The 21547-nt window shown below is 36.2% G+C and overlaps 1 protein-coding gene across 1 annotated transcript in view; it reads right to left on the reverse strand.

The window, feature by feature from the left end:
* Positions 1 to 2189: 2189 nt before the first annotated feature.
* Positions 2190 to 21547, reverse strand: part of Ufd1 (ubiquitin fusion-degradation 1-like) — a 156969-nt gene continuing 137611 nt past the window's right edge. The window contains exons 11-12 of the mRNA XM_090391558.1: positions 9366 to 9444; positions 2190 to 2457 (exon numbers count right to left, since the gene is read on the reverse strand). Coding sequence (XP_090247684.1) covers positions 2383 to 2457; positions 9366 to 9444 — 154 coding nt within the window. The 3' untranslated portion in view covers positions 2190 to 2382. The remainder of the gene's footprint in view (positions 2458 to 9365; positions 9445 to 21547) is intronic.

Below are 21547 nucleotides of genomic sequence, written 5' to 3' on the forward strand. Positions count from 1 at the left end.
ACTGACTACCCTTCCTGTCACACTATTCTCTTTCCAAGCAGTCTCCTGACATTCATTTTGACATGCTCTTTGTTCTCTCTCTCAAATCATTTGTACCAATTAATACAATTAACTCTTTTGCTTGCTCCCGCCTCATATCCAATGCCTCAATCACTCTACTCATTTTACCGCCTGGAAAACATACCTTGTGCATTTTATCCTCTAGCACACCTTTAATAATGAAGTCGCCATACAATACCACTCGCTCATCTTTTGTTAACTCTTTCATGCCATCATGATTTTTTTAAATAGTTTTGACCTGAATTCTCTTAATTTCATTCCACATCCATTTTATTTCTTGCCTCATCCAATCCAATTCACCTTCCGAATCTCGCGACACATTCTATCATTAAATCCTTCTAACTCTCGACCCCCTCCTCACTTTCCCCCTCATTCATCCTTCTTTGTTTCCGTACTTTCGGTCCAACATACGTCCAACTTTCACTCTCATTTCTTTGTTCCCATACTTTCGGACTAACATGCGTCAAACTTTCGCTATCATTCTTCTCACTTTTACTGTCATTCATCTTTCTTTGTTTCAGTACTTTCGGTCCAACGTGCGTCCAACTTTCGCCATCATTCATTCTTTTTTCGCTATCATTTATTCTTTCGATTTTTTTCACTTGCGATTTCTGCGTCACGCCATTTCTACTATCATTCGTTCTCTCAATTCCGTTTCTTTCCGCCTCACTTTTGTCCCTTTTAACAGCTGCTACGGTTTTCAAATCGCTTTTTCTTTTTTCCTGATTTTTTAACATTTTTTCGACTCTCTTTCTCACCATCCTTCTCTTTCAAACGTGCACTCACGACACAATCGGCACTAACACTTTCTGTCATCAATTTCATATTTGCATTCATCAGTTCCTCGTTCAGGTCACACTTCACACACACACCCTTCTTCCATCCGCACTAAACATCCACAAATCATTTATGTAATTGAAGGAATACATATAACAGACCTCACACTTAACGAAACGACTGAAATCTAAATTAAAATCATGGAATGACAATGCCGACGCCATTTTTTTTTTTTTTTCCCTCTGCAGGTTACTAGGTCTAATAATAACGATTTCGTAATTTAGTTTAGGCAAGAAAAATCACCCACACTAATAATACCGGTAGCGTACAACGTTTACAGCCGTTCTTACTCAATTACGCATATATACTTAATTATTCCTAGTAATACTTATCTGAATCAGGAGCTCTTCAAATCTCGTCCGCAGCACTTGGCTCACTAGCGCCCTCTAAGTAATTTATGGGTGCACCTTTTTTGAAAACTCATATAGCAAAGTATACAAGTCCTTTTCGCTATAAACTGATGAGACCTCAATAAAGGTCGAAACCGGTCTGGGTAGTGATTATGGTGGGTCTGACCTTCCACCATAATGTATAACATCATACATCTCCTAGATGGGTTTTATATTATGGGTAATACTAAGAATAGTGATCAGAACTTTACCCACCTTTGCAACGAGTTGCCTAGTGTTGAACTATGCTTTAGCTTATGCTATAATCCGCCGGAATTTTTATAGTTTACTATATTCGGCATGAAACTCTTTGATTCCAATCTTTGAGTTTCTTATTCGGCTTTGAAATAATGTGGGATTTAATATCCCCTTAATTTAAATAATTATTGAATTAATTTTATAATACTTGATGTAACTGAAACTAATATAAAAACATGTTGAGCAATTTTACATTTTTGAAAGTGTGGTCTAACTACAGCTTGCTTTAAACATACAGACAAAATTACTTCAATACAAATACAAAACTGACATTGCAGTTCTATATGCTGATCAGAAAATATGATTTCATATGAGTAGAATGAAAGAAAATACCATATATATTCTATACACACACAATGATGTGTGTGTGTGTGTGCATGAACTTTATCTGGTCTCTTTTAACTAAAGGTGAGTTAGCTGGTCTCATACGAGACCAGGTTTTTCACCCCTCAGAACAGGCAAACTGGCCCAATGAACACGCATGGATCTACAGCCATGAATACTTACAAAAATGTGAAGAGATAGGGTCCTCACCACATGTGTCATCTTCATGGAGATGACACATGATAATACAAAGATATATATACAGTCAAGTTCTCAATGAATTTGTCATTCATTCACTTCAGTTATATAATATGAAACAAATCTATTCCATCTCTTTTTATTTAAACAATTTTCAAATCAGCGATACATCATTTCGAAAACACTGTACATATATAGCATTTCTTTTTATTTAAAAAAAAAAAAAATTGATCACATTTCATTGGCAATGCAAATTTTCTTCAAGATAAATGGTGATACTTTTTACAAACAATTCTGCAGTTTTCAAGAATAATTATTATCGTCTCCCTTTTCGTTTTAAAGTCCTTCCTTCTCCAGAAAATGCTTCAAAATGATCATCACTTGATTTTTCCTATAAAAAAAATTTAACAGCATTACCATTAAAGTGCAAGAAAATAATAAAAACCTATGATAATAATGATTAGAAGATGTAAATGTCATGCATTTGGCAGATTAGCACAATGAGTGCAGGCCAAACAATTATTATGGAACAGTTCGACTCTGGGGACATGGCATGATGAAAGTGGAATTTATACAGTTGCTGAGGGATGATTATCTGAAACAACGTGTTATAGAGTGGACAGGGGGTTTGAGAATGCTAGATCTGGTTATACCATCAGAAGATATATCCATAACTAATGTAGATACTCTGCCTCTAATTGGGAAGAGTGACCATGCAGTCTTGTTCTGGGCAGTTTCTAAACACGTGGAATTCTTTGTCAAGAAAAGGTTAAGTTGGACTATACAGTTAATACAGGTAACCCTCGTATAACGCGGTACTTATACAATGCGGTCTACAAATTGTGGTATCCCTTGTTCAACATGGTTTCGATATAACACGGTCTACAATTTCTAGTAACCTTTTATTTTTTTCATATTTTTCACCGCAGGACTTAAAAATCAAATTTTATCTTCGTTAAATTTGTGTCTGCCCGTATCGTGCAAGTAGTTATAAGTATCGAATTTAGTTTTATTGTATCACTGAATAAGGTACTGTACAGAGGCTTTTGAAGTCCGTGTCATTCTCAACAAATAGTGCAATTAGAGACAGATGGAGTAAAAACGGCACTAACTAATAAATCACATGTCCCCTCTCACAGAAACTATGCTCTATAGACTTAAGCAAAACCATATGTTGCACCGAAACACAGTATCTAACTAAAAACTATTGTCCAATTTTTCAATTATGAAATAAGTTTTTTATTGCATTCGAAATTCTCGATGTCATTATGACAGATCACAAAGGCTAACTTAAAATAAAAGACTACCAAGAATTGAAACATGCCATATAATGAATGTGCGAGTTCACCTGCCACCTCAAATGCAAACAAGAAGCCATAACATTCAACCAAAGGTTGAAACGTTTGTGTGAGTTCAGCCAGTCAATAACGAGAAGTTCCATTGGAATGATAAATGACACCCTGTTGTGAATGTGTTAAAACTAACAGTGAATATTGTTATGACAGTTTCAGATGTTATGGAATTCGATTGAAGAGAATTAGCATTTCAACTCAACACTTGTCGGTTGCTTTTGTCTTTGGGTTGCGTGATCTTTTGTTAATACCACACCAGTCATATGCACGTCTTTATAGCTGCTGTCTTGTGTAAAACAAAATTCAGCTTGTACGTATTGTAACAATTAAAAAAAAAACTTGAATAATTTATAAGCGTATAAAAGGATATCACCTGTAAATCGTTGACGTGCCACCTCTGGCACGAGTGCCATCTAGGGTTTACTGTATAAAGTGTTTATTGTTGAAAATTGTCTTAGTTTTCTGCCAGGAAAGCGCATTTAAAATCATAAGTGTGTTATTCTCAAGCAGAGCAATTTATTTTCTGTTGAGTTACATACATATGTAATGCTTTTTTTTTTAATGTAAAAGTTTATTTTTATTCAAGACTAAAACTGCAACGAAAGGGAAAAAAAACAACATTGAAGAGGAAATTCATTTCTCTCAAAGAAAAAAATTAAAATCTTGGATCGGTTGAAAATTGGAGAAAAACCAGGAGTTGTTGCAAGGCCTCTGAATTTAAATGAATCAACAATTCAAACAATCAAACAAATTGAACATAAAATCCAAGAAAGCGTTATTGCTGGGTCAACAGTAAAGCGTTGCTCATGTTTGCGATATTCTAGTTGAAAAAATGGAGAAATCTCTAATGATTTGGATAGAAGATTGCACTCAATTCCTTTGGATGGACACCTTATTAAGCAAAAAAAAGCTCTAAAAGTTTATAAACATTTAAAAGAACTTGATGAAGATTCTTCAGAAGAAATCTCTCAGCATGGATTTTCTGCCAGTAAGGGTTGGTTTGAAAACTTTAAAAAGCGGTTTTCTTTGTATAATCTTAAAATCCAGGAAGAATCAGCATCAGCAGATGTTGAAGCTGCCCAGAAATACCCAGCAGAACTTTTAAAAATCATTAAAGAAGATGGTTGCAGTGCAGACCAGGTGTTCAATGCAGATGAATCTGAGTTATATTGAAAAAATATGCCAAAACGCACCTTATTTTGAAAAATGAAAGATCAGCTCCTGGATTCAAAGTTTCCAAAGATAGAATTACTCTACTGTTTTGTAGTAATGCATCATGTGACTACATGACAAAACCAATATTTATTAACCGATCTGCAAATCCTCGTGCAATGAAAGGGCTCGACAAGTCCATCCTACCTTTATTGGCGGGCCAACAAAAAAACACAAGTTACAGCTAGCATGTTTGAAAATTGGTTTTTCAAGTGTTTTGTACCTGATGTAGAAAGTTACACAAAGAAAAAGAATATGGACTTCAAAATTCTACTAATTTTAGATAAAGCACCAGGCCACCCAACAAATTTAAGCCATCCGAATATTAAAATAACTTTTTTGCCGCCTAAAACTACTTCGCTTATTCAACCACTCGACCAAGGAATAATATCAACATTTAAGTCATATTATATTAGGCGAACATTTCAATTAATTTTGGAAAAAATGGAATCTAATCCAAACATGACACTGCCTCAAGCGTGGAAAGAGTTTTCAATATTGAATTGTGTAAAAATGATTTTTCTGTCCATTAAGGAATTGCAACCCTCTACGCTGAATACTTGCTGGAAAAAAATATGGCCTGAAGCCATAACGGAACAAAATTTCGTCCCTCCAGTGAATGCCGAGCTACGTCGTATAATAAACGTCACACACATTTTTGGTGGAGAGGGCTTTTGCGTTGAAAATGAAATTAGTGAATTAATTGATGGAGAAACAGATTTAAATGAGGAGGAACTGGTACAATTAATAGATGGCGTTGAACCAAATGGCAGGGAAAGTTCTGCCGAAGATTCTGATTGCGATGAATCCGTTAAAGAATTCAGCAGAAGGATTGGACTTGGCAAGAACGTTAGGAAGTTATTTTATGGACAATAGTCCCTCAATGGAGCGCTCGGAAAAATTCACGAGACAATTGGATATTTGTTTAGCGCCATATTATGAACTTAATAAAAAATTGCAACATAGTGGAAAGCAAAGTCTTATTACTGACTTCTTGATGACTAAACCAGCTGAAATATGCAATGAGAATTATACAAACAATGTCCAAGAGATTTCAAGTGGTGACGACCTCCGGCCACTTAAAGAACATCTACGAAATGTTATTTCTGAAGACAGTGATGATGATTAAAATATGCGCTTTATTAAATAAACAAAAGGTGATCAGCATACTCATGAGAAGTGCAAGCGAAAGGTAACTATAAAAAAATATAAAATATATAAAAAGATTTGGCCTGTCTAATGATACATGAGACAGGTCAAATCAGATTATGAGTGAAAATTAGCTAAGCAGGCCAAAGTAAATCCAAGTTTTTTCATCATGTGGTAATTAAGAGGGAAAATGACTATGGAAGGATGACTTTAATCACTGCTAATGGCAGTGAGGTGACAGAGGCAAAAAGAAATAGTAGAGTTGCCGAATGATCATTTGGGTGGAGATTTTGCAGTTGATGTGATAGAGTTGCATGTCAAAATTGAGGTAGAGGAACAGAAGGAGGCATTGGCACGCCCAGGGAGGGGGGCCAAGGGGCCCTGTCCCCCCCAAAAGAAAAAAAAGACTAGAAATTTTCCAAAATCTTTTCCTAATTAAATTTTTTTAATTTATTTTTTATTTATGTTGTGTCATGTCTTCTATTTCTATACTACTTATGAATTAGCGATCACATAAGGTGGGAATACCCTCTGGCTCTCGGGAATCACAGTCGTGAATGCAAGGCGAATGAAGTAGTATTCGGGCGATACCTCGTTTGTCCAAGCCAGGCCAGAGATCACAGGTATCATATATTGGCGATCACTGCAGATGCTCAGTCATTGGTCGTATGCAATGTGTAGTGGGTATTCTTAAATTGTCTACTCAACTCAGCCCCCCCCCCCCCCCCCCCAAGATTAAATCCTGAGTGCGTCACTGGAAGGAATTATTCTTCTGAAAAATATTAATGCAAATAGAGCAATGGGACTGGATGGCATGTCAGGCTGTGTACTATGTGAATGTGCAAGAGAATTGGCATTGCCTCTAATGAAGTTGTTCAATCTAAGTCTCTGCTCTGGTAATGTCCTAAAAGGGGCAGACAGAGGGCAAGATAGTTACTTTACATACACCTGGCTCCAAGACAGAAGTAACAAATTACAGACAAATTTATTATTATTATGGGCTACTCCAAGGAGGCCCTAAATATCATGTCAAGAACTATCCAACATTTGTGCAGTATCTATTATACGTTGTTTTGAACTCATTCGCAATCATGGCACCTACAACAGACTCTGGCAACCTATTCCACTCATTTACTACTCTCCAAGCAAAAAACCTGGTTCTAATACCCTTGCTAACTACACTCTTACTCAGTTTCCATGGATGGTCTCTAGTTCTACCAACAAACTGAAAAAGATTTGGGAAGTTTTTTTAGAGCTGAGGCTGATTCCAAGAACAATCTTTCATATTTATATTTGCAACAGTGTAGTACAGTGGCTTTCTTCCAGCGTATTCTGTGGTGGGTATCTAGTGCATGGTCCGCAAGTCTTGAGTGGCTGTATTGGTGAAACCAGATGTAGTCTTTGTGTTTGGAAATCCTGATATTAGTTGTCCTGCCTGTTTATCTATAAGAATTTGATTTAAAAGCCTGTATATTGTATTCTTTGGGAAAAACACATCAGGTGAAAGACTTCCACAATACAGCAGTAGCAGGGATGATGGAGGAGAAAAGAAACTTGTTCTGTGGGTTTCAAGGTGTACTGTGAAGTACACCTTGGGCAACAGCTGCATGTGTTTCAATGGACTTAGTACTGAGTTGGGGAATTATTGATGCTATTTCAGATGAACAATTGCCATGGAAATATTTATAGAATACACATATTACAGAACCCAAACACCTGTGCGAAAGTGAGAGGAGTGAGTTGGAAAGAGATGGGTTATAAATCAATCTAATTGCCCTCCCCTGTATTGAGTCAAGCATTTTGAGGGAGTTCTTAGGAGCCTCACTCCAAATATGAGAGTGATATTCAATAGCATGGGTGGATTTGTGATTTGTATAAGGTTAAAAACTGTTCAGAGGTGAAGTAATATCTTCAGTGAAAGAGAAATCCTGGTTTTTCAGAAGCTGAGGATGCAATGGTTGTGGTGTGTTTATGCCAACAGAGGCTTGATGTCAGAGTTCCAGGAAGAGAAATCTCATCTTATCTAGGAGAAATAGGACAGAACTGGGTTTTACTACCATTGAAATTCACAACATTATCTGAATACCCATTTAAGGATGGCTTGGAGATCAGAATTGAAGGCAGTGGTGGTTGATGTTCTGTAGGTTGAAGTGAGTTGTGTATCATAAGGTTTATCGAATGAAAGGGAGGAGTGCAAAATGCTGTCATCTGCAAAACCGTATTGGGCTGGAGGTCAACTAAAGTAGGTCATTGATATATAGAAGGAAGAGGGTTGGTGAGAGAACAAGGAACCATCTGCCATCACACATAGTGTGCATCCAGACAGAAAGCTGGCATTGGAAGGTATAAATAGAAGATGATGGCCAAGGCAAGAGTGGGTAAGTGCAAAAGAGTGGTGTGTAAAAAGTTTGCAAGATCTGAGTCACCTGGCAATGGACAGAGAGAAATGGCAAAGAATGGTGAAACAAGCATCAGACACCAATGGGAATTGGCTCCATGGGCCACAATGATATTTAAATATGATGCTCTGTATAATGTCTCATTTACACCATATAATTGTAGTTACTTAAACAGCATTTCTCTGGGCACTGGCTTTTTGTACGCGTTTTAGATCTCCAAAACTCAGATTCTTGTTATATTATCATAATTTTCCAACCATCTGTCTTAGAGTGAAAACAATTTTTACAATTCATATCAGAACTGAACTATGTTCTTCCTCCAAGTTTCTTTTCCACAATTTTTCTTAGCCTCTTCTCAAGAATTCTTACTTAAATCTCACCTGAACATTAAGCTAGAGAAATTCTTCTGTAATTTTCAGATTCAGTTTTATTTCTCTTTTTACAGAGGGGTACTTATGTGCTCAACTTCATTAATCTGAAATTCAACCTTCTGACCAGTCCTGAATTATGGACTGTACTGCATATTTATGCAGTACAGTCACTGTAAAACTTGGAATATTTTCTATCAGTATGCTATCATTGCTTATTTCATTTAATACTTCTTCAAAGTAATGACTCCAGATATCTAGAATAACTTTATGTAGATAAAGTACATAGAAGGGGGCGAAGATATAGGTTGGTATACACAAGAAATGCTATAAAAGATTAGAATATAAGAGTTATTCAAATCAGAGACCTGCAAGACCAGTCTGGCTTTCTAATAATCAATTTTTCTGCACAACTAATGAAATTTTAGTTGTGTTAGATTGTCATTATGGTATGCTGCCTTGAGAATGGCGAATTTTTTTATTAGTATTATTATTTATTTTTTTAAATCTGATGCATCAAAAAGACTGTAAATCTATTTTGCATTTAGCAGAGTGGTGGACTCAGGATTAGATAAACTGGTTCTCCTGTTCTACTTTTTTCAAGTCACTTCAGGTATCCAAAAAACAGAGTGGCTATCTTTCTTTCTCTGACAAAATGCTGTCTATCATCTAAATGTAGAACAGGTATTGAGAAATAATAATGAAATTAGTCTGTTATGATTTTGAAATATTTCAGTAAAATGTGAGATGCAGAATATAAATATAATTATGAGTAGTTATTTATATTAAGTTAACATGTGAAAATGAAATTCAGCATACCTCATTTTCTTCCTGTTCAGGCTTTACAGTCCTAATAAAATTAATTACTCCAATTTCATAGTCATAATCTGGTATTCCCCTAAAAACATTAAGCATACGATCAGTGAAACTGTAAAGTATTATTACTATTATCATCATCTGAGATGCTTCCAGTATCTCAAATTATGCTAGCAGTCTGAAATGATATTTAAATAATATTTATGCAATTTGTACTATGAATAAATTCACTCTGTATTTATAACTATTTAAGATTCAGTCAGGCATGTTTTCATATTCCTATACAAATGCTTTCTTCAACGATTAATTTACAGTCGACTCTCATCATAGTAAATACCACTATAACAAATTCACTCATTAACAGACTACTGAAAAGTCCTAATCAAAGCCCATGGGTATAATGCTATTATAAAAGAAATTCACTACAGCAAACTCACCTACATCTATTTAAAAATAAATAACACAACATGCATTGTTGTGTTATTTATTTTGTTTTTGTATTGTGTTTTTTTATTTATATTGCTGTTCTAATGAGAAATTCCTACAATGTCAATCTGTAAATCTATAACCATTTATGAACACATTAGATACTACCACTTTTATTTCACTTATAGTTTTTTCAATATGTAAGTTAAAATGATGGAGGAAACAGTTTAGAAAAAACAAGGATAGTTAGGGAGGGAGCATCCCTGCTTAACTTATCTTATAGCAATTCAGAATTTTCTTTCATTGCTGCTATGCCCACTATGTATTCTTCTTTTACTTCTCCAACCCAAGATGAGATTCCCTCCCCCCCTTTTAATACCTGTTTTTCATCTAGTCTATCAAGTTGTCTGTAATCTCATATAATTCATCTACTTTCTTTTTCTCTGTAATTGGATGTTGGAATATAGACTTGTAATATTTACTGGTGTTTTAAGAATTTTGACCATGAATATTCTATCAACATATACACAGTGTCAATAGAATTTTGTTAAGTATATGGACTTTCTATCCCCCCCCCACAGAATATATAACACAATATTCATCGCTCCAACAATTTTCATATCCTTCCCATTTTACTTCAGACATGCCTATTATGCCAATGTCCAATCTTCATGCTCAGGATATATACCAAGGGATACCATGAGGTCATAGCATATCTTCTGCAGCTGTGTACTCCACCACTGAACAGATTATTCATTGATAAATTTCTTCAGAACAATTTAGGACATCCCATTTACAAGAGAATTCATATATGGTGAACAAGTGTTGCTGTTACCAACAACAACACTTGTTCAGCATATTTCCATCATTAGGTGGGAATTTATCAAAGTAATTCATGACTCTATCATTTATAAGCTTTATTATATACTGTGTTTCCCCCCCCTTAAAATGCTTAAAATGTGGAAAGGCAGCAGGAGTAGATGATATTCGACCAGAAATGCTGAAGTATGGTGGTATAAAAGTCTTACAGTGGCTGCACTGCATTGTTCAGAAAGCCTGGACAGAGGGACGAATTCCCGATGATTGGAGTAGAGCTCTCATAGTACTCATATATAAAAAGGGAAATAAAACTGAATGTGAGAATTACAGAGGTATTTCCCTACTGAGTGTTCCTGGCAAGATCTATGCAAGTATACTTGAGAAACGGTTGAGAAGAATTGTGGAAGAAAAGCTTGGTGAAGAACAAGCTGGATTCAGGCCAAATAGGGGCTGTCAGGATCAGATCTTCACTTTACGACAAATAGTCGAGAAATCATGGGAATATAACAAAGATCTCTATTTGAGTTTTGTCGATTTGGAAAAGGCATATGACAAGGTGTCAAGAGAGAAGCTATTCAATACACTACAGTTATATGGTGTCAATGGGGCATTATATCAAGCAATACTAAGTCTTTATTTGAGTTGTAAGTAAGTAGTTAGAATTGAAGGAAGTACAGGAAGATGGTTTAATGTTAAATCTGGTGTGAGACAAGGATGTACATTATCCCCTCTGTTATTCATTATCTATATGGATCACATTATGAAGGAAAGTGGTATTAAACATGATATCAAAATTGGAGATGTTAATGTCAGCTCTTTGCTTTATGCAGATGACGTTATACTTCTAAATAAATCCGCTACAAGTCTGCAAGATTCTCTGACTAAATTGAATAACTGTTGTAATAGATATGGTATGAAGGTCACCAATAAGAAGACAAAGACAATGAAAATACGCAGAATCATTGAAAATGGCAACTGTGTTGTGAATGGAGAACCTGTGGAACAAGTAAAACATTTCAGCTACTTAGGCACAATTTTTACTGAAGATGGTAAACTAAATATAGAAATAGACAACAGAATCAGCAAGGCTGGTATCGTGGAAAGTCAACTGAATAAATTCATATGGAATAAGAAAGAAATTAGTCGGAACACTAAATTAGCTGTATACAAGACAGTGTTCAAACCAGTTTTAACTTATGGATCTGAGAGCTGGGTCAGAAGTAAAACACTTGACCAAAGACTAGAGACCGCAGATATGAGAGTCCTGAGAAAGATTAGAGGCGTGAACAGATGGCATCAATTGCAATATCATATTAAAAACGAGGATATTAGGAAAGAACTTGACATTGTCAGCATCCAGGAATGCGTTAGCAGAGCTAATCTCAGGTGGTATGGTCACTTAAATAGAATGGGAGAGGAAAGATTAGCACAACAAGTGTTCTCTGCCAGGTTAGCAGGAAAACGACCCAGAGGAAGACCAAGATATAGGTGGATTGATACGGCTCAAAGTGCCTTAGACGATAGAAATATAAGATCTGATAATGTTGGAGTCTTGACAAGTAACAGACTTATTTGGAGGAAAATTGTAGATAGGAAGTTAGTAATGATGTAATTTTTTCATGTGGTACTATCATATCCTGTACACCCTTTGAGAGTACATGGCAGGAATTTAATGATGGTGATGGATGGTGGTGTTCCCCCCCTCCCATAACTTTCACTAAGAGCCACTGGTGTTCTAATTAATAAACAGAAATATTGCAACTTACTGGTCAGGATTTAATGGGAAACTAAGGCAAGTAATGTGAAGTTATAAGCTTTTATATACTAGTTGCTCCAGTCCTGGAAATAGTTCAGGCGCAAATTTGTTTGCTTACACTTGGATAAAGGATTAAACCATGTATATAATTTCTTGGTATCTTTAATTTGTAGTATAACCCAGTGGAAAAACTTCCAACAACTATCTCTAATGCAGAGTATTTTAATAATAAGCTGTGACACCTTTTGACAACTCGTATAAGAAATTATGACTCCTACATTACCTCAACTCTAGTATCACCTCTGTGTCTGGCTTCCACTGATGAGACTTCGATAAACGTCAAAACTGGTCTGGGTAGTAACCCTTTCCATAATGCATAGCATTATATTATATATATATTATTATTATTATTGTTCTGGGAAACTCCAAGGAGTCCACAGACTCATCGAGGGGGGCCCTAACATCATGTCTGGAACAACTATTCAACATTCACACAGTATCTATCATATCTTGCCTTGAACTCATTCACGGTCGTAGCACTCACAACAGACTCTGGAAGCTTATTCCACTCATTCACCACTCTCCAAGTAACAAACCTGGCTCTAATGCCCTTGTCAACCACGCTCTTGCCCAGCTTCAATGCATGGCCCCTAGTCCTCCCACCACCAGTCATATTTTCAAAAATATCTTCTGGATCAATCTTATAAAAACCCTTCAGTAATTTGAATGTCTCAATCATATCACCCCTCCTTCGCCTATCGTCCAATTTCTGCAACCCACAAATCCTCAACCTATTCTCATAAGGTTCATTCCACAGACCTGCTATCATCTTGGTCACTCGTCTCTGGACCCTCTCCACTTCCTCCCCATCACGAAGAAACCCTGGTGCCCATAACTGGGCACAGAAGTCCAGATGGGGTCTTATCAAGGCTCGATACAGAGGAACAACAACTTGCTTCTCTCTGCATGTTAAAGTATTTTTCATAAGCCAAGTGATTTGGTGAGCTGTTTTAGTTACTTTTGCAATGTGCCCCCTAAACTCCAACTCCCTGGCCTCATCAATCTCCTGGAGTATGGTTCCACCTATGCGATATACTGCTGCTATTCTTTTCACCCCAAAGTGCATAACCTTACACTTTGCCACATTAAACTGACATCCATTTTTCCTAGCCCAGTCCTCCAAACTATCCAAATCATCCTGTAAAATTTTGACATCCTGTGCACTCACAATTGCTCTACCCAACTTTGCATCATCAGCAAACAAGTGAACACTTCCTCTCAAATCCTTTCCAATATCATTGATGAACAAATTGAAAAGCAGTGGTCCAAGAACAGAGCCCTGCAGCACTCCACTAGTCACAAGACGTCTTTTTGACTCCACTCCTGAATAAACCACTCTCTGGTATCTCTCCTTCAACCACCCTCCTATCCATCTTACCAACTCTATATCTATCCCCATCTGCTCAGTTTACTGATTAGGGTTCCATGTGGTATCCTGTCAAAGGCCTTGGCAAGGTCCAGTAGTATCACTGTAAACCCATTACCCCTATCCAGTTCAGCTGTCACTGTGTTATAAAACGTGAGCAAGTTACTGAGGCATGATCTACCCTTCACAAAACCATGTTGTCCCCCATACAATATCCCATTTTCATCTATCCAATCCTGTATTCTTTTCTTGACTAATTTCTCTAAGACCTTGACAATGATTCCTGATATGCTAATCGGTCGGTAATTTACAACAGCGGTCTTGGAACCACCTTTATGCAGTGGAACTATTTTCCCCTCCTTCCACCCGCTCGGGACTAACCCAGACCCGAGACTCAAATTAAACAAAATGGTCAAGGGTACTGACAATTCATTAGCTGCTTCTCGTACTACATGAGCTGGTATACCATCCAACCCCACAGATGTATTGACATTGAGGTTATGCAATAGACTACTCACCTCCACTTCATTCACCACAATTCCCGTATAATCTACTGGTTTATTCGTTTCTGCAATGTCACCACCTGGATGATATATTCTTGCAAAGTGCTCACTCAGTAACTCAGCTATCTCAACTGATTCAGTTACCTCCCTACCATCGGCATTCTTTAAAATCACTCTGCCATGTACATTTTTCCTTTTACTTGCTACATATCTAAAAAACTGTTTAGGATTCTCTTTAGCCCGCATGGCCAATGTTCTTTCGTAATCCTTTTTTGCTTTTCTTACTACACTCGTCACCCTTCTGGCCTGCGCTTTATACCGTTCTTGTGCCTGCCGGTCACCTTTCTCCTTAAATTCCCTCCATAGTTGTTTCTTTTTTTGCAGCTCAAGCTTAATGGTATTATTCATCCATTTAATCCCTACTTGATTTATTATTCGGACTCTAGGTATACAGTCAGCCATTGCTTCATGCAAGCACTTCTTAACCACCTCCCATGCACTATCAACTTCTAGTCCTTGCAGTTGTACATGCCATGGCACTGAGCCAATCAAACTCCTGAGCTTGTCATACTTTCCAGCCCAATAATTCCACATGTACCCTGTCTTAATTGAAAATTCTACACCTTTAGCCACCTCCCAAGTCAAGACCCTATGATCACTCTCACCGATTTGGCAATGTGGTCATCTTTGTTACAGCCAAATCCTCAGATGTAATTACTAGGTCAAGCACTCTCTGACCCCTAGTATTTTCCATTACATGCTGTCGCAGATAATTATCCCTTAATAACCACATAAAATCCAATTCCTTCCGTGTGTGTCCTCTCCTCACTCCAATCAATGCGACCATAGTTGAAATCTCCCATAATAATCACCCTCCTTCCACTCATTTCTTCTATTTGCTTGTGCATACTGTCACCACCATCTTTTCCATCACCTGGTCTATAGCAGCACCCAATTGTATATTTAGTTCTGCTAGCCACAATCTCACACCAAATGGCCTCAAATGTGCTCTTTTCTCTATCCTGCAATTCAACTTCTATTCTCCTTGGCTGTAGCTCATTAGCTATCATCAACAATACTCCTCCCCCCATTTTATTCTCTCTGTCATTCCTGAACACACTATACCCATCACATTCAATCCCACTAGCTATATCATCTACAGTCAGCCATGTTTCACTAATACCTATAACCTGTGGTCTGGAAGTGCCAACCATGGCCAAAAACTCTTCCTTCTTGTTCCTAATACTCCTAGTATTAGTGTACATGAATTTAAGACCCCCATTAGCCCCAACCCTACCTTGATGCCTTATATTAACTATCCCACTCTGGTTTGTTGTCCTTATTTGCTCTAGCATATTATATTCATTCTTACATTCAACTGCCTCCCTAAGGACTGTATATCTACTCCCCCCACTTAACGAATCTAGTTTCCCTGAATTTGCACATCCACTACATTCAGCAACACTTTCTCAAGTCTTCTTACACCATAACCATTCAAATGCAAGCCATCCATCTTATATAGATCCTTTCGCCCATCAAACTCACTCCACACGTCCACAAATTCCACACCACTCGTCATACATAACCCACGCATAAAGTCATTCACAATTATGGCCCTCTTTTTAAACATTTCACTGTCATACCGTGGCAAAAGACTAATCATTCTAACTCTCTCACTCTTTTCTTTTGCTACCTCAAACAATTCATTCAGGTCTTCTATCATTTCCATTTTATCTCCTTTCAAATCATTTGTACCTGCCACAACAATCATTTCTTTCACCCTTTCCTTTTGCTCTCTAATAGACTCAGTTACATCCTTTATGGTCGCACCAGGTTGGTACGATTTTGTCAAATCCTCTACTAACACACCTCGTACTAACGAGTCTCCATACAGCACTCTATCCTTCATTTTGTTCATGTTCACATTCATATTCCTATTTTTCCTGTCATACCTTTTATTATTGGTTGGTTCATTCAGTCGACTTTTGTTCATGCACTCTAGCTGCTGTTTTGCCCTTTCTATCGCACCATTCAACAACGCGATCTCATTCAATGCATCTATCTCATCTTTTTTATTCTCTGAGAAACCATTAATACTATCATTCACACTTTCTACATTCACACTCTCATAATTCTCATGTACAACCTTGCCGTTTCTTGTCATATCGCTATTTTCTTCATTCTGAAGGTTGACAAAAATATCACACTCACGACCCAAAATACACTTCAATTCCTCATTCTCCCTACATTTTCTACACACATTCAATCCTTTATTATCATCTATCCACACTCCATAAAGCGTACATTTCACAGCTAGTACACTGACTCATTTCTTTTATACTACTGTTCTTTGATAAAGATGGCGAACCATCATTACTGGCCGCCATTTTCCTTTGTACAGGTGCCATAATTATTGCAACGTGTTTTATCAAATAATAAGTTATACACACCAAAAACACACAAACAGACGCACTAAAATACGCAAGGCAAACAAAACTACACAATATTAACTAATTTTATCAACGATAACTGAAAATAATACTTATCTTATCAGGAGCTTGCACGAACACTACACACTACGATATAACCTCGAACTCAACTCCAAATATATACACACCCATAAGGATATGTGCTTTGCATTATGGGATACTAAGGCAACTAATGTGAAGTCATAAGCTTCTATATATACAAGTTGTCCCAGTCCTGAAAATAGTTCAGGCGCAAACTTGAATGAAGGATTAAACCAAGTATATAATTTCTTGGTATCTTTAATTTACTGGTCAGGATGTTTTAAGCTTGTGTGTCCATACTGAATATATATACCTGAAGATGTCCTCAACACAGAAACTGAATCAATGAGTGTAATTGTTTATTATTGATAATAAATTTTATTCTACAGATGATAACTGAATCCACATTCATTATAAATAATGAATACTGTAAATAAGGGCAGTAATGTGAAAATTAAAAAATTTTCAGTTTGCTGTACTTCAGATAGGATGGCTAAATGGTTAGATTTATCCTAAGACAATGCTGAGAGTAAAATAATCCCAAGCTATATAAAACAAAAGAACACAGAGCTTGAAAGGCTTCAATTTGGCATAATTAAGTAATAGATGTTGCAGGATATTATAGATTCATCACCTTTTTATAGTTACATAGAACTGAAACAGTTCTAAAATTTAGTAGAGTTTATGAGAATAAGACTTTTTGCATCAGAGATGTTTTGACATGCATGGCTTAAGATATGGATGCTGCCCATGATACCATATATCTGTCGCTTATTATCCTTTGGGTTTCATTGGCTTGACAGTTGTTTTGAAATGTTGATTCTCATCAGAGACCAAGCAGAAACCAGAAGAGGGAAAAAACTCTGTTCAATACAACAGCAATCCATGTCAAAAAGTTACATTCTTCAAGTCAGTTTGTTTATATTCTTAAGTTTCTTCCTGGTTTCTGATGAGGACCAAATGTTTGAAATCGATGCAAGCAAAGACAACCCTGATGCTGAAGGTTATATTCTCAAACTCTTTGGTAAACTTTGAGGTCTTAAGTTTCAGTTCTATTTTGCTATAAAAAGATGATGGATCTATAATATCCTCAAGATTCGTTATTTAATTATGCCAAAATGAAGCCTTTCAGACAATGTTCCCTCTAAGCTGTACGCACACACACATTTTACAACTAGCGCACAAAGTAAAAAGTATGTGCACACTAGATTTTCAAGATGAAATTAAAATTTATTAATTAAAGAAGTTCTACCTAAACATTAACCTATAAATTCTTTAAAAAATACGGTAACTTGGCAACGCTCAAGCCTATAACCTTGCATTTTTTATTACATTCTCGAAGTTGCACAAAACTTATAAATTATTAATAACCCTATTTGAAGCTAGCAATTTGATGCCAAAGTGAAAGGGGTGTGGCTTAAATGTGTAATTTTTAAGTAGCATATAGAATGGCGCGCGGTTTGTTTACATCTCAGACCTGACTCATGGAAAATTCCCAAATGTGATTGGCCGATCAAATTAGTTCAAGATCATGACGAATTAAAACAATGGTTTCATAATTTTAATAAAAATAATTAAATACTTTTAAAAACTTAAATTAGAGTACAATTAAAAATAGTAGACTAAATGATAACATTCGTGTACACGCATTGAGATACAACCAAGTTAATTAAATCTAGCCTCTAGGCATATCTTTTAGCTCTTGTGTTGCCCTCGGCAATGTTTAGTATTGGTTCAGCTTTTGCCTTGCCAAGTTATTCAGTGAATAGTGTACATTTGTAAATTTATAAAAACAATAAAAAACATTCTTCAAATAACAAAATTGCAAAAAACTGATGCACCATGTCAAATTCAAAGGAAGCAAAAGGTATGAAGCGAAAATGAACTGCTAGCTGCTTTAAAAGTGAATGGCTGGATGAAATACTGAAAACTGCTACCCCAAAAGCTCTTGAGTTGATAAACGTTCAGGCTGTATGAACTATTTATGTATGAGGCTACAATTGGTGTTGTTTGTATTTTTTGTCGTGATGCAAAGGTTGCTGGGGATTTTGCTAATGGGAAGAAGTTTGATGTCACTTGGAAGTTGGACTTTTTGAAATACCATTTGACAAGTAAAATACATCTGGATGGTGTACACAAACTTAGACAACAAAATTGTTCATTGCCAACTACAGGAGTACTGCATATGCTACAGATGACCGAGAGAAACAATCAAACCCAGAGCAGATTACAGTTCTTATTGACAGTGTCTTATTAGTTGTTAAGATGAATAACTTTTTACTTTCAGTTCAACATATTAATGAACATATGGAAAAGTATGTTCAACTCCCAGACAGCTGACGAAGCAAAAATTATGGATTTGAATTTCTGGAAACAATCAGTTTAATTGTTGAAAATGACATGTTTGAGCAAATAACATCTGCAAATTTCCACACCTTGACCATTGATGAAAGTACTGATATAACTGTTAACAAATGTCACATTCTCTATTTTAAGTTTAGACCTAAAGATTGTAATGAATATAAAACATATTTTGGCAGAATAATTCAGTTGCAGGCATGTGATGCCTCCTCCATTGTGTTAGTTGTTAAACAGTTTTATCAAGAAAAGAAAATTGATCTCCAAAAAATGGTGATGTTTACCTCTGATGGAGCCGCAGTGATGCTGGGCAAAGTTAATGGTGTCGCTGCAAAACTTAAATTAGAAGTTCCACATCTTGTCCAGCAACACTGTGTAGCCCACCATGAGGATCTGGGGATCTGTGATACGTGGAAGGAAATTAAACTAATCAGAGATACTGATACATTAATGAGAACAGTGTACACACTCTTTTCTCGTTCCACAGTGAAAAGACATGAATTTAAAGAAATTGTCGAGGCATCTGAAAATGAAGCTATTGCCTTCAGACCACTCAATGAAGTGCAGTGGTTATCCAGACATTTTGCATTACAGACAATAATAAGAAACTATGAGGGACTGATCACATATTTTGAAAAAGACAAATCAAATGATCCCATGGTTAATTATTGTCACAATAAATTAACTAATGCGACATTCAAAGTAGCTGCTAATTTTTTTGAAGAAATGGCTTCCCTGTGCAAAATCTTACAACGGAGTAACCTTACACCACTAGACATCGTTTTGCCAGAGGGAAGATTAACAAAATCAGGAATCAGTATTTAGAAGGTGATGCTTGCTGGAGTGACAGAGTAAATGCTTTACTTAAACAAGAAGAGACTGAACCAGTAGATACTAGCCCCCCCCGTTAAATTGTTTATGTGCACATTTAGAGGACAGATTCCCTGAGAATGAGATACAAGAATGGTCAGTGTTTGATATCTCCTCTATTTCACATTGTGATTTCTCATTTGGTAGTGAACATGTTAATGCCCTTTGTCTTAAATTGCACAGACACACCAAGAAACAAAAAGCAAACAATACTACTTAAAATTCTAGTAAAATATCTAATGTTAACACAAAATACTACTAATCTTTTCAGGAGCTCTCGACAAGCCGACGATCTAATCAGTGCGACACCTGATGCCTCCTTCAATTTACATTAATATACATAAATAAAAAAGAAAAAAAAAAAGAAAAAAAAAGTCATTTCAGTAAAATTATGGTGACCACAACCGTGTTAGGAATAATTAATTTCCCGACATTTCAACTCTTGTATTAAGGTCATCATCTGGAGTATATGTGTATACTCCAGATGATGACACAAAGACAAGCTATATTACATTCCAAAGAGTAAGCCAAAGTGACAATGATTTGAACAGTTATTCTACTGGCCTGACCTCTAGTGGAAAAAAATAAACTAAATCAAAGCTATATTCTATTTATAACATCATCAGAGAACAAATTCATATAGATTTTATAGAATTGGAGATTAATACAGCAAAAAGTGGTGGCCTAATCCATAATTTAACAAGAGTGTTGTTATATTAGAGTTAGTATTCTAGATTGCTTGCAGTCCTAATTATAATTAACTCTTAGACTAAACAGTTAAGCGGGCAGAATATGTGCCCTCCATATTCTTGGGATTTTTAGACAATCATTATTGTTAAGATTAGAGTGGTTGATAAAAATTTCACAGGTCTCCTTAAATTTACACTCATACGACGTTTTGGTGTGATGTAAACAACAGGTGTCTTTCCAGTCAGTTCTATGTAGAGTATTTAGAGCATGATCAGAAAGGCCAGATTTACCATAGTTATTAAATTTATGTCATAAACAGCACACTGAATTTAATAACTGTGGTAAATCTGGCCTTTCTGATCATTTCAGATAATTTTGTATTCTTTCCTGAATAATAATAGTTATGAATAACCAATGCATAAGCCTATTCACCTGAAGGAAATATAGGAAGATGGTTTGATGTAAAATCAGGGATAAGACGAGGATGCACATTATCTCCTCTTATTCATCATCCATATAGATCACATTATGAAAGAAAGGCATTAGGGCTGATTTTAGAATTGGAGATGTCAAACTTAGCTCTGTGCTTCATGCAGATGATGTAATAATCTCCAGGATTCTCTACCTGAATAACAGCTATAACAAATTTGACATGAAAATCGGCAATAAAAAGACCCAAACTATGAAAATAGGCAGAACACTGAACATCACTTGCATGCTAAATGCAGTCTATAGAACAAGTAAAATACTTCAGCTATTTTTAGGTACAGTTTTTAGTGAAGATGGCAAGTTAAATCTGGAAATAGATAACAGAATAAGCAATGCTG

Source organism: Typopeltis vanoorti, chromosome 4 (assembly GCF_054136105.1).
Source record: "Typopeltis vanoorti isolate ZY-2024b chromosome 4, IOZ_Tvanoo_1.0, whole genome shotgun sequence".
Taxonomy (NCBI): Eukaryota; Metazoa; Arthropoda; class Arachnida; order Uropygi; family Thelyphonidae; genus Typopeltis; species Typopeltis vanoorti.